Source organism: Colletotrichum lupini, chromosome 5 (genome assembly GCF_023278565.1).
Source record: "Colletotrichum lupini chromosome 5, complete sequence".
Lineage (NCBI taxonomy): Eukaryota > Fungi > Ascomycota > Sordariomycetes > Glomerellales > Glomerellaceae > Colletotrichum > Colletotrichum lupini.
In genome coordinates, this window is record NC_064678.1 from 5,876,137 (window position 1) to 5,890,105 (window position 13,969).

Genomic DNA, 13,969 nt, shown 5'->3' on the forward strand with positions numbered 1-13,969 from the left:
GGCCATACGGACTCTAAGATGGCGACTGTACCGTATCATTATGACATGGCGCTTTCACTTGGTAGCTTACACAGTCTTGCATTGGGAGAGTCGATTCCTCTCACGGAAGACCGAGTTTATAAATATTGATCATCCTCTCACGAAACAGAACATTTTAATCAAGCACTATCACCGATTCCAGTTCTAACCTCACCCTGACCAACCTTCAGTCATAATAAACCAACAAAGTCTCACAAGATGGACGTTCTTGCTACTCTCGACTCCAGGCTCCATTTCAAAACGGCCGATCTCAACGGTATTCAATACAGATATATCCATGCAGAGCCTGATTCGGGAAAGTCTGTTGGTACTGTTTTCCTCGTCCACGGATGGCCTGATTTGGCCTTGGGCTGGGCCAACCATATTCCCTTCCTCCTCTCCAAGGGTCTGAGCGTCGTCGCTTTGGACAAGATTGGATATGGTGGGACTGATTCACCCGAGGATGTCAAGTTTTAGTAAGTTACGACGCGTTAAGGAGTCAACCAGAGGTTGGATCGGTTAGAGCTTGCGGAAACTAATCATTTTGAACCTAAATAGTACCTGGAAGCGCGCTGCAGACGACATCGCCACACTCGCAAGCCAACTTGGTCTCTCTCGAATCATCCTCGGTGGACACGACTTTGGTGGAGCAGTGGTTTATCGGACCGCCATCTGGCACCCAGACCTCGTAGCCGCCTTCTACGTGCTCAACACGCCTTTCGCAGCTCCCACGGCCTCTTTTGTGGACCTCGCATACGAGTGGCCTGGATTTAAATACCAGCAGCAATTCCGTACAGATGCCGTTGCGGACTATGTCGGGCCGGCTGATGCCCAGAACACAACGCGCATTCGACAAATCCTGAACAACGTCTACGGTGTGATTGCCCCCAATGGCGAGCAACCCAGCAACGTCACAGACATCGGATTCTACTTTGATCTGCTCGACCTTGTGACTACAGACACGCCGCTTCTCACCAAGGCGCAGATTGACTTTTATGTCGAAGAATACACTAGAAAGCCAATTAATCACACGCTCAACGAGTACCGTAACAACAAGCTGAATTGGGAAGATGAGCGGGTGCTTATCCCTGACAATACCACTTACAGCGGCAAGTTCAAGCAACCTGCGCTGTACATCGCTGCAACCCAAGATCTCACGCTGCCTCCGTCTCTATCCGAAGGAATGGAAACGTACTTTGACAATTTGAGCCGAGGTGAGATTGACGGCGGGCATTGGGCAAGGTGGCAGAAGCCTCTCGAGGTTGAAAACTATGTTGGAAACTGGTTAGAAACCTCGGTGCTTGGCAATGCTTCCTTGAACCTTACCGCAGGGCTCGGTCTTGGAGCGCCCTGCGTGTAGGTGCTAGATGAGGCGATGAACCAGCACAGGCGTCTGGCCATCATCAACCTTGCGCCTTTGTATTAGACCCGTAACAGTGCCACCTGCCATGTCTATAGAGTTCAAAAAGTCTTCTGTACATGTTGAGAATAAGAGAGAAGCCAACATAGTCGTTGAGTGTTTCAAATGGCAGTGGGTAAACATTGACGCCGGGGAATTTGTAATACATTGAGCTTAGCTCCATGATGAAATTAAGAACATCAATCATATGAATGACTAATAGAGTAGACGTTGAAAGATGTTTAACTCAAAGTCAAAGTCAAGAGCTAGTCTGGCGTGTTTGGTCAATTTGCTGACTGGATGCATAGCATGCACGGTGCGTCAGTTCGCATGTGAATAACCTCGTGTGCCGATCTACGTCATTCCGTCATCCTGCAGAAGGCGGGGAACATATCTTATCGATGCTCAAGTGTGTAAATTATCCAAATTCCTCGCAATTGTCACTCCGTCACTCCATGAAACAGAGCTGAATTGACAATGCCTCATTCACCGTCGGTCGTCGAGGAAGCCTCTGTTGCCCGAACAGGTTGGGGGTCTAACATTCCACTCGTTGACCTGGGTGCCCTGAAAGACAGCACCAACCCTGAAGCAGCACTGAATGCCGGCAAGAGTCTTGTGGACGCTTTCAGAATATCGGGCTTTGCCTATGTCAAGAACCATGGAATCCCCGAGGAAATCATCAAGTCCGCCTTCCAGTGGGTTCGTCTACAAGAACGAACTTTCTCTTCATCGCTGTCCTTGCTGATAATTCCATGATTAGAGTGAGAAATTCTTTTCCCTCCCGCAGGCTGAGAAGGACAAGGCGCCGCATCCACCCGAGGGATGGTGGCATCGCGGGTACTCCGGCATTGGCCGAGAAAAGGTGTCGCAGATGGTATTCGACGCCGAAGAAATCAGCGAGTTGAGGAAAACCCCAGACTTCAAGGAATCATACGAGATTGGGCGCGAGGACGATGATCACCTACCCAACATCTGGCTCCCCGAGGAGTCGCTCCCTGGGTTTCGGTCATTTTTCAACAACTTCTACGAGGTCTGCTATCAGCTCGAACTCCACCTGCTCCGTGCTATGGCTCTCGGCATGGGCCTGGACGAATATTTCTTTCGGGACTACCATGTGATGAGAGACAACCAGATCCGCCTCCTCCATTACCCGCCGGTCGAGGAGAAGCTCTTGCGCGCCGGCAGGGTCGAGCGGCTGGGAGCGCACTCGGACTTTGGCTCCATGACGCTCCTCTTCCAGGACGAGGTCGGCGGCCTCGAGGTAGAGGACCCCAACGAGGAGGGCCGATTCTTGCCCGTGTCGTCCATCCCTGGGACGATCGTGGTCAACATTGGCGACTTCATGCAGCGGTGGAGCAACGACACTCTGCGGTCCACTGTGCATCGTGTACGAGCGCCGCCGCTCGAGACGAACGAGAGCGGTGACCGCGTGACCCGGGCACGATATTCAATTCCGTACTTTATCGGCGCTGATCAGGAGAAGACGGTAGACTGCGTGCCGGGTTGCTACGGCCCCGGTAAGCCGAAGAAGTACGAGCCGATAAACAGCCGCGAGTACATCGAGATGCGACTGAATGCGTCGTATTAGAGCCGGAGAGATATCCTGATTATCGTGCCTAGCAAATGAGATGGTTGTCTTTCTTGAAGAAGTCTAGGGCCCCGTCGGCCACCCCTCGTTCCTGGTCTTGAGCGGCCGACTCCGTACAACACATGTGCATGCTGTCAAGGTCACAGCAGTCACCATTAAGCACGCGGAGACCCAGGTTCTTGATCATTAATGAGTGCTATTCCTTGCAGGTTCTTGCAGGCGAGATCCACTGGCAAATGCCGCGAGTCCTCAGCTGGTTGGCCTACCCGCTGACGATCCCCGGCCCCTCTTCCGGTCGTTTCTGGTGATGAGGGCCGAACATGGTAGCATTTTACACCTTTGGTCAGCGGCCTTGGCGCATCGCTTGACACGTTACCATGAGCCATGGCACAGCTTAAAGCTGCAAAATTCGGGCGGAGCTGACATGAAGCTGACAACCGGCAGATGAGGAGATGCTCTCCAAGACTCCAACGGGTTGGAGAAGAGAAGCGAAGAAGAAGACCATATCCAATCCGCCCGCCCCCTCCCCGCCCGGGGATAGGGATGGTGTTGATGCGGTGAAGGGAAAATTGACTGATCACCCAAAGAATTGGAGGCGACAAGGCGTGCGCACGTCCACGACCAGGCGCTTTGCCCGGCCGCTGTGGGGTTTTCCGAGCTCATTGAAGAAGGGGAACAGGGACCGGGGATTTTGTCGTGACTCGTGGCGGGCAAGTTTCCACCCTCTCCCGCTGCCGCTTAAGCAATTCGATTTCTCAGTCTCAGAATTACACACTCTCTCCCTTTCCTCCCGGGATTCGAGCAACAGTTACCCGGAATCTGGGTACAGCAACAGGAAACCCTGCGACGACACGACTAGTGTACAGCTTCACATCGCGAGTGCAAACCCCCCGATACCATCCGACAAATGTGTCCCGAGGGAGACGAGGACCAGACGGCCGCGGCCACGGCGCAGCAGCAGGAGACTGCGGCGAACGCAGCGGCTGGAATTCTACCGGCTGAGCACTGGGTGCAAGCGGCACGAGTCAGTTCGACACCTTTTTCCACCGCGGGGGCGTAGATTCTCTACATGCCCCCCCTTTCAACGGCGGCCGCCCGCGGGATTTTGATGATTGACAGGCCGCTAGGACGCTGCTAACGACGACGATGCCGACTCTGCGCTAGGCGACGACAACGCCAGCTCTACGGCGTCGATCACCTCTACGATCTTGCAGTACCGGAAAATTCACGGGAGGACGTTCCACGGCGAGGTTGGCGACGCCCAGTATTGGTAGTGCCTCCCGCGGGCTGAGAGAACTGAGCGTTTTGAGCGTTGCCGCTAACGGATTGTGAAAGGGGGAGCAACGATGAGCAACAGAATGAGGCTTGGGATATCAAGTGAGATGGAGACCGCCAATGACGAAAGAAGTGAGAGGTCGAAGCTGACGGTCATTAGCCATCACTTACTCACCTTGTCGATGGGCGACAAGCTTCACTTGGCACCGCTAGACAAAAGCAAGGTAGGTGACGGGCTCATCGGCGGTGGCTTGCTCATCGGCCTGAACTAACGAAACCCTAAATAGCTAAACAAAGCGCTGGATATTGGGACAGGAACAGGTGAGCGGCGCTTATGTCATTCTCGGCTCATGAAGTCAGGCTAACGGCATCGTAGGTATCTGGGCTATGTAAGTCCCTGCTCAGAAATTCGACATGAGTATGTGATGCAAGAGGCTGAACTCTGTATAGTGATTTTGCCGACGAGAACCCCGAATGTGAAGTCATTGGAACGGACATCTCCCCAATCCAACCTAGCTGGGTTCCTCCTAACCTGAAGTTGTGAGTACTCGAAGCGTCAAGATCCAGCAGCTGGTGCCGTTGATGACCCCACACAGTGAAATTGACGACTGCACGCGCGAATGGACCTTCGAACCAGAGTCCTTTGACTATGTTCACATCCGCTTCCTGGTCGGCAGCATCGCGGACTGGCCCGCGCTGTTCAAGCAGGCGTACAGGGCCCTGAAGCCGGGCGGATACCTGGAGAGTTTCGAGGTCTCGCCGGCCATTATGAGCGACGACGGGACCGTCCCGGAGACTAGCGCGCTGGGCCAGTGGGGTAAGTTCTTCGAGGAGGGCGGCCGGAAAATGGGTCGGACGTTCCGGGTCCTCGACGAGAACTTGCAGAGGACGTCGATGGAGGACGCTGGCTTTGAGAGCATCACGGAGTGGAACAATAAGGTAGATGAGAGCCCTTTGAAGGATGACCTGCGCTTTCGGTATCAGAGGAAAGACTGACATGGGAAATGATAGGCCCCCATCGGCAACTGGCCAAAGGACGAGGTGAAGAAGGAGATTGGCGAGTGGGCTCAGCTGACGCTCCTGTCGGACATTGAGGGCTACGTTCTTTTCATGGCCAACGTCATGTCGACTTGGTCCCGTGAGGAAATCCACATCTATGCGGCGCAGCTGCGTCGCGAGATCCGGTCTGGTAAGCTGCATGGGTACTACCGCCAGAGAGCAGTCTGGGGACAGAAGCCTCTGAAGACCGAGGCGTAGTCCCGCTCTTCGCTACTACCTTGATTACTCTTGATTTCATCTGAGCTAGCGAGCGTGAATAAGCATATGCAGCCGAGTTCATCGAATTGGATGCCTTCCCACCACATTGGCGTGCTCTTATCTCATTGTGAAAGGAGTCTAGCCGCCGAGGCTCACACTTGAGAGATAAACGTGACCCGTAGGTGCGTCGGGTCGAGCCGACTCAATCAGCTTATACTATGCTCAGTAAGGCAAGGGCATCCGCATCTGGAAGGTGAATCTTCTATAAAGCAGAGGATTCAGGGTGCTGAGTGAGCTGTTCGAGCTTCGAGGTGGAACTCCGCCGGTCTCGATATTACGTGGAAGTTAACGGTGGCTTCAGATAATTCAAGGTTTCAGCATCGCTGAAGATGAACCGTCGCCGAAAATGAGTATAAAAGAAGGCTACTTAAGCCTGCTTACTCTGTCACCGAATTTCGCATCATCTTCAACCATCCGGGCAACTTGAACAATCACCACAACTATCTCACTCTGCTTTGCAACATCGAAGCCGGCAAAATGAAGTTCAACTTGCTCGCCCTTGCCGCTATTGTATCACTGGCCATGGCCGCGCCGGTCCGTTTCCCCTCTGGCCGTCGTTTGAGTTCATAGTGCCTGTGTCTAACACGTAGTCAACGTATAGGTAGCCGACAACGCTGTCGTTGAGGGCGCTGGTGGCTCCCCAGGCGGAAAGCCCTGGAAGCGCGATGACGCTGTCGTTGACGGCGCTGGTGGCTCCCCAGGTGGAAAGCCCTGGAAGCGCGATGTCGCTGTCACTGAGGACTATCCTGGTGGAAAGGGCTGGTAGTGCAACGATGCGTCATCGATGCCTCATGTTCTCTTCCGTTGGACTGCGAACAGAGCCTCAGTTTGTTAGGTAGCTCATATCGCATGTGCAAAGCCTCTGACGCTCGAGGGAAATGAATAGACATACTGCAGACGAAAGCTGCTTGTGTAAAGCTTCAAATGGCATTCAAGCTCGGTTCTAATCCTGAGTGGTTCTACTCGTATGAATGACCTAACTTCGTACGACTAAAGGTATCTCGTTTGCTCATAACATCACGTCAAGTCTGAATTTCCCACACGTTGAGAATGCCAGAATCATTCCTGGCATGGTGCCCATGCAAACACCGCCCAACCACCATGTACTGCCCATTCCCAGAGAAGGCAGCCGACACCGCGAACCCAGACTCTAACCGCGCTGAGTAGACCACCTTTCCAGTCGCCAGATCCGTGGCATCAGCACCATCGTCTGACCGGTACACAACCCACCGCAGGTCAGGTGAGATCGCCAACGGGACGCCCTCGCTCCCCTTTGCCGTCTCAAGGTTGTAGCTGTTCATTGCGCCGCTCTCAGGGTCCCATATCGTCACCGTCCTGCCCCAAATCGATGCAATCACTCCCGCCGGGCTCACAGCAAGCCGGAGCGGGTTCCTCCAGTCCTCCATCTCGATCTTGGCAATGTTCCGGCCAATTTCGACATTCGTGATCCTCAGGGTCCCGTCCTTGGACGCGGTGACGAGCCTGGTGCAGTCCGCCGTCCACTCCGCGTGCGTGACTTCATCAGTGTGGCTGCGGATGACGCTGTACCCCTGCCCTTTGGCGGCCGTGACGATCTCGACACGATTACGTACTCCCTTGATTGCCAGAAGCTGGCCGTCGGGGCTAAAGGAAAAGGCGCGGATGCCATGCCACTGCAGAATGAACTTGCGCGCATTGGGGCTGTTGTCGTTGACCCATTCGACGACGTACAGGGCCGGCCTTTCGAAGTGGACCATATCGTGTGAGGTTAGAATCGGCTTAGGGAACCGGTTGACGTATTCATCGTGGTGCTCCGTCGTTACGGCGACGAGGTCCATCAGCGGGGAGAAGACCATGTTCACGCCTTTCACTTTGATGGTGCGCCTGCGCTCTCCTGAGGCGGCGTCGAAGAGACTGATGTCTTTGAAGAAGTTGGAGACGGCGAAGGAGGTCGGGTCTGTTGCGGAGGTGAAGCGGATGTCGACAGGTTCCTTTTCCAGGTTCATGGTGATCTTGCCGACGTGACGGAATGTGGCGTGGGCGGGAGCTGGTGCGAGGAGAGTCGGGTATGGGTTCACATCTCCGTCTACGCTTGGTGCGGCGGACATGGAGTAGGTTGAAGAGCCGGCGTTGTCGGCGGTGACGGAAAGTCTCGCCACGTCTGATGCCGGAACCGTGGTCGACTGGTTGTCTATGAAGGTCCGGAGGAAGTTGAGGAACCCGGCGAGCTTCTGTGGCGATATGCTCTGGTCTGATGCGCGTTGTCGGTTCAAGATCTCCTTGATGGAGTTGATCTCCTGGAGGATCGCGCTGGTAGCATATGGAGGGGACTCGCCGGCCTCCTCTGCTCTTTGAAGATGTCGGACCCTGCTGTGTCTCAGTATCTCACCAACATCTCGTAAGCAACTGAGTGGGCAAGCTTACAGGTCTAATGCATCAACCGCCAGGCCCATTGTCCTCCTGCCCGTAGTCAAATGTGAGTTGAGGGCCGAGGCGCGGCTGGCTGCACTCCTCCACGCATCGTCACCGCGCCGAGACAGCGACCATCGGGACTTCTCAGGTCCCGTGTCAGTGACAGACCCTACGATCTGGCTGATAACCTCATTGCAGAATGCCGGGACGCATCGGATTTCGCTCAAGAGCTGGTCCTCTCCTTCGCAACTCGCTACATTGCGTCGAAGTGCGACGATGCTGTCCGAGAGTGAGAGGACTTGTTCTAGCACGGGGGAGAGCTGTGCTTCGGCTTCAGGATGGGCCGCAGTGAAGTCACGTAAAGCTGCGGTGGCCGGTGACAGACCGGCTTGCAGCTGATGGCATTCTGAATTGACACTGCTGGCGTCTGACGTGCTCATGATGGTGTGATACTTGATCGAATGTCTTGGGAGTACATGGCGTTGAGCTTCATTCCGCGGCGGCAGTTGTCGCGCTTATGAATTAGCGAAATGCTTAACTTGCCCCCCATCAGGCAGCCAAGTTTCGAAGCGGCTATGCTCAAGGCTGGGAATGCCAAATGATGTCAGGGGAACTTGAGTGCAGATCTGTCGTGGCACAGTCAGCACTTGAGCTTCTCTTTGGTTTAGTGCTCTTCACTGAGATGACTTCTTAGAGACCTTGCGCCACTGTGGTGGTGTCACTACCGGTGCTAACAATTCTCCAATGAGGACCAAAGGTCATTAACTGTGCTACAGGTAGGGCTGCGTCGTCTCTCCCGTTGTTCCACCCATGCGATCCTGATCCTGCCGGTGATTCTTGCATGTTGTTATCTTTTATGTATGCCGTGACCTGGTTTCCACCATGCCACGGACGGTGAATTAGGGTTGGATGCTGCCGGCTTCTCACAAGATTATCAGGGAGTGCGGCACATTACCTTACCGTGCGCTGCCCGCGTGTTGAGATCGTCGCCTTACAAATTCAACACTAGCCATGGCAACTTCTCGTGTTCGCGCTGCTCTTGCGACAGACTATTGAAGGTCGTTACAAAGTCTCTGAATCGTACTGCGTTCCAGCTCTATTGACGACAATTTGGGGCTTTCAGTTGATGTTGGCTGAGGGCTTCTGGCACCTCCACTCTACTAAGCACGGACATAGATCTATAGGTCTGCTAGGCGCCTCCCCACCCAATCAACTATCACTGGATGTCAACAACCACCAATCCCCGATAGTCTAGTGGTGAGGATATCTGCTTGTCACCGGGGAAATCCCAGGATTCGCAGGGGACCGGGGTTCAATTCCCCGTCGAGGAGTTCTTTTTGCTTTTGAGGCTCTCATGATGCCGATTTTGCTTTTTCCTATTATGCATTCTCTTTTTAAGTCACTTGTGCTTCCGTTGGCCTATCTCGAAATGCAGATATAAAGTAGTTGGTTGCGTGATGAAGCTTCAAATAGAGGACGACCGATTTGACTCCATGCCTACTTCATTCGCATATCCCTAACTATGCCAGAACAAACCCTGCGCCGTTCGAGATAGTCACGTAGTTGGGCCTAGGCAGCTCCTCCTCGGTTTCCCTGGCCTCTTCCTCCAGGCCTATTTCCAAAGTCTTGTCTCCATAGTCGAAGAACCAGGTCAAGAACCCGGTATACTGGATGCCTTCTTGGCAATGGATCCAATACTTTGGTGAATGCTTCCGCTGGATTTTCAGAGCATTAGCTACCCCCTTGGTCTTGAGTCCAACGCCGGCCTCGTTGATTGGGTGCGTCATTGCAATAACCTTCGCGTCGGGGTTCATCTCCATGGCGGCTTCGACGATACCGGGGTCAACTCCGTGAGGGCTGTACAAAATGACTTCGTCTTTTCCATTCGCAGCTGCGATTTTGATGACGATGGCATGGTAAAGGTTCGGGTACTTCTTTGTCTCGTCTTCAAGCCGGAAGATGGACAGCCACTCGGGCATCTCTGGCGTAGCGGGCCACGCCTGGCCACGTACAAAGTCCGGAAGAACGTGGACGTTGTGAAAGTGCTTCATTGCAGAGATCGTGGTGGCGGCGTCTTCTACGGCAAGGACTTTGAGTGATGGATCAAAGGTTCGCAGCGTCGGTTGGTGCAGGTGATCCGGATTGGTATGGGTGACGGTCACCGCATCGAGCCAGTGCTCGTCGTCTTCCTTGGAGCCCCCGACTGCCTCCTCGATCTCTCGGACTAAATCTTCGCAGGACTCGATGGTTTCTAGCACCGATTTTTCCTTGAGCGATAGCCGCAAGAAGTAGCTAATGAGCATGTCGCTGACGCCAAAGAGCCAAGGGTCTTGCAAGATATGGTAAAAGACCTTTTTACCGGCCGCTCCTGCAGGCCTGGGGATAGAAATGAGCCATGCGTTGTCGCAGTTTGCGAGGGTTACGATAGGTCGTCTGGGGGTTTGTCTCGCTGCGGCGAGTGTTGCGATGAGATTCGCGCGGTCCATGATGGGGGTTGAGAAATGGTGGTGATGAGTACGCGACCAAAGATGAATTGGTCATTGCGGGGGGAAACGTCAATAAGTACTATGGTGATAATGATATTGATCAGCATGGCGAAGTCGAATGTGTTTGAAGCACAACAAGGGACAATTTGCATCCAACCAATGTCAACGTCGAGAATCAGCCTGTCAGATTTTAGTTTACCATGTCAGCACTCTCATGGGATTCATATCCAATGCAGTCTCTTTGAAGGATTCGCCTGTGAGTTGGTGCAATTGAATAGAATGATTCTGATAAGCAAATAAGATCACAAACGATAGAAATGTCACAACTTTGCATATGCCCAGAAATCGGGATCCGATTCGCCTTGGTGGTTGCAGTTTACGACTTACGCTATTAGTATGGATTATTATAGCGCACGCTGTGAATGTCAATTCTGTTCCATTCAAGATACCTATACTCAGTAACATTCTGAATCTTCCTTAAATTCGATTGGCTGGGTTAGCAGTCGATGACATTTCATTGTACATCTTTGAAGTTGACGATTTGATACCATGATGGAAGCTCGTGCCAGACATCTTTTGTGGGGCGAAATAGCGCTCTGGCACATACCGCTTGTTTCTTAGTTCAAAATGTAAGCGCCCCCTCATTCCTCCATGAATCCGCGAGGCAACACGTATTACTCAGATCTGAACTTTCTCAAAATCGAAGTCTTCATTACAACGTTGAATGCCCGCTCAAGTCCTCACGAAGCAGCGATCTCTTCGAATCCACTCCGTAGTCGGTAAAACCCTACCCTGACTAGGTCTGACCTTCCCATGCTGCATTAGAAAGTCTAGATCTTTAGGGTACCAAATGTGCCCCAGCCATGTGGATAGAAGCTTGGCAAGGTCTGAACTGTATCGTAAAATGACCCGTCAACTCGGGACAAACTGAGGCCACAGCTAGAGAATGTAACTAAAAATACAGAAAAGTCAACTTAGCACAAGCCAAGATGTCACCAAATCTCCAAGGTCATGGTTATGTTTTAGTGACAACATCGACGGCATTGCTGACTCGGTTACGTAGTTGCTATTGGTTATAACCTCATAGCGGTCTCTACTTGCCGCTTTGTCGTTAGAACCGGATGAAAGCGGAGCATATAAAACCAAGACACCTCGCCATCTTGGCAAGTAAGTCGACCCACCCCCTTTTAGCCACCCCCCCCTTTTGGCCACCCTATTAAAACATAGTATTAAAACATCGCTACTAACTATACTTAATTAATTAACTATCTTTTACTACTATAATAATATAGTTATTATTCTCCCTAAGTAATTCGACCCTTACGAGTTAACTAAGACTAACTAAATAGTTACTAAAGTCCTTTTAAGCTCTTTATATATTTTAAATATTCGCGAACTTAGTATTTAAGTTTATTAATATACTCTTTTTTTATAGCTTTAATTAGTTAACTTTAGCTTTTAAAACTCGAATATAGTACTAAGATATTATTAAATAGTAGGCCTACTTATTAAATACTTTTTTTATTTTTCTAAATAATAATCGTTAAGTATTATAGTTTAAACTAAGCTTTATAAGTAACTTTAATTAATTATAAAGCTCGCTAGCCTTTTTAAGTATTAACTAATTAATAATAAACGCCGCTAATACCTAGTTAATAGCTTTTTTAATATTACTAATTACTTATTTAGTATTTACGGTCTTTTTAATTAGTATAACTAAGTTAAGTAGGACTATTAGATTAGTAAGTAGTCTAGCTATATTAGGGAGATATAGTCTAGTTACTTTTTATTTATTTTATATATTTAACGACGTTAGACTAGCTAAACGAGCTTTTTAATAATAGTTTAAGAAGTACTATTTTTTAATAATAATAGAATTATTTACTATATCCTCTTTACTAAGCTCCTTCTTATACTTAAACTTAATAAGTTTAAAAATAGTTATATTTAATAACTAGAGGATATAAGAAGTATATAATAATAAGAATAGTAAGTAAATATTATTTCTATAGCATTCTTATATAAATTCTATTGTTATATAACTCCTATAACTATTTAGAATTAATAATCGAGGCTTATTAAATATACTAAGCCCCCTAAAGGGGGGGGTCTTAGTTTATAATAAGAATACTATTTTTAACTATTTAAAAGTAGTTTTATTAATTGTTTAGCTATTATTTATTATTATAAACTCCTAACTAGTATAAGGGTTAAGTTTAAGTAAAAATCACTATTACTATACCGACTTTCCCTTATATATAATTAGTAATTTAATAGCTCGATTATTAATAAAAATATATTTAATTATAAATACTTAAGTACGCGAACTAAGCTCTTTTCTTTATATTATTATAGTCTTTACTTTATTTAAAACTAGGCTATTAAATCCCTTACCCTCTAGGATACTAGTTTTATTTATATTATACTTATTAGCCTATTTAATATCGCTAATCTTTAATATATTAAGTAATCTAAATTATAACTTAATTATATTAGTAGTAGCCCTATTTAGATACTTCGAATTAATAATACGACTTCTCTAGACCTTAATTAATAAGTTCCTCTTTAAAAAAGCGTTTTTTTTTTTTTTAAGAGGATTTATATCCCCCTAAGATTTTAAAACTCGCTTAGCGAATTTTATAAGCTATTTATAGGTTAGTATAACGCTTAGATTATACTAAATACGAACTTATTAAGCTAGTTAGTCTTTTTATTATAAAAGAAGTTTTTAGAGGTCTATAAATACTATTACCTTTACTTAGTAGCCTCTTTTATAGTTACGAAAAGTTAACTTTAAAACTCCGAACTTAATTAAGGCCTAATTAACTAAGAGACCTCTTTTAATAGCTTTAAGAGCCTAAATAATTTTATTTTTAGTATACGAGACTATTATATATCGATAAATAAGTATATAAAAAAGAATTATATTTAGACGATTTTTGTAATTATTATGGTGGTTTGAAAATCGTGGGTAGGGTTTTAATACAGTAGCTGGGATGGAGAAATGGGGTAGCTAAAAGGGGGGGGTGGCCAAAAGGGGGTGGGTCGACTTAAGGAGTCGTTCTTTTTTCCTAATCTGGTCATGGCTAGACGCGTTTCTCTTCTCATTTACAATTCTGCATCAGCACAAACTACTTAGGTTGAGTTCAACGACCTGTATTATCTATTCCCACCGGAATCACGAACTTAAATCACTTGCAATTTGGTCTGGGGGGAGGGACGTTTCTATTAACATCACACGTAGCACAAAACCTCACCTCACCTTACAAAATCGGCTAATGCCGGGCGGATTTCAATGGCTGCTTAAGCTCATAGGCGCTCTCGCAACGGTTCGTCAACCCGCACTCGACGAGGCTGACAAACGCGTCGAAGTCTCATCGCGCTTGGCTCTTTCTACCGTCTCTTGGCGTAGGATCTAACTTTTCTCTGCTCTTGACACAGGATGCGGGACATGTCGAACAGCCCGTATCAAGTGCGACGAGGCGCGCCCGTTCT

At 49.1% G+C, this 13,969-nt stretch overlaps 3 protein-coding genes and 1 non-coding gene across 4 annotated transcripts; 2 read left to right on the top strand and 2 right to left on the bottom strand.

Annotated features, from left to right (window-relative positions):
* Window positions 1–237: 237 nt before the first annotated feature.
* Window positions 238–6,363, top strand: CLUP02_11174 (epoxide hydrolase; the record flags this gene model as incomplete). Its single annotated transcript, XM_049290142.1, has 22 exons — window positions 238–494; window positions 577–1,374; window positions 1,726–1,749; window positions 1,882–2,116; window positions 2,178–2,995; window positions 3,145–3,309; window positions 3,333–3,376; window positions 3,450–3,865; window positions 3,925–4,029; window positions 4,133–4,275; window positions 4,341–4,382; window positions 4,441–4,504; window positions 4,568–4,601; window positions 4,657–4,669; window positions 4,731–4,820; window positions 4,877–5,219; window positions 5,292–5,533; window positions 5,591–5,648; window positions 5,720–5,790; window positions 5,849–5,875; window positions 5,960–6,131; window positions 6,199–6,363. 22 exons carry the CDS (start codon window positions 238–240, stop codon window positions 6,361–6,363), a joined length of 4,326 nt encoding a protein of 1,441 aa, XP_049147287.1.
* A 256-nt stretch (window positions 6,364–6,619) lies between these two features.
* CLUP02_11175 (ribosome assembly protein 4) lies at window positions 6,620–8,428 on the bottom strand (the record flags this gene model as incomplete). The annotated part of the gene is made up of 2 exons (XM_049290143.1): window positions 6,620–7,943; window positions 8,001–8,428. 2 exons carry the CDS (start codon window positions 8,426–8,428, stop codon window positions 6,620–6,622), a joined length of 1,752 nt encoding a protein of 583 aa, XP_049147288.1.
* An 800-nt stretch (window positions 8,429–9,228) lies between these two features.
* On the top strand, window positions 9,229–9,319 carry CLUP02_tRNA171. The gene has a single exon. It is a non-coding gene; the product is annotated as a tRNA-Asp (tRNA).
* A 189-nt stretch (window positions 9,320–9,508) lies between these two features.
* Window positions 9,509–10,474, bottom strand: CLUP02_11176 (uncharacterized protein; the record flags this gene model as incomplete). Its single annotated transcript, XM_049290144.1, has 1 exon — window positions 9,509–10,474. One exon carries the CDS (start codon window positions 10,472–10,474, stop codon window positions 9,509–9,511), a length of 966 nt encoding a protein of 321 aa, XP_049147289.1.
* Between the last annotated feature and the right edge of the window lie 3,495 nt (window positions 10,475–13,969).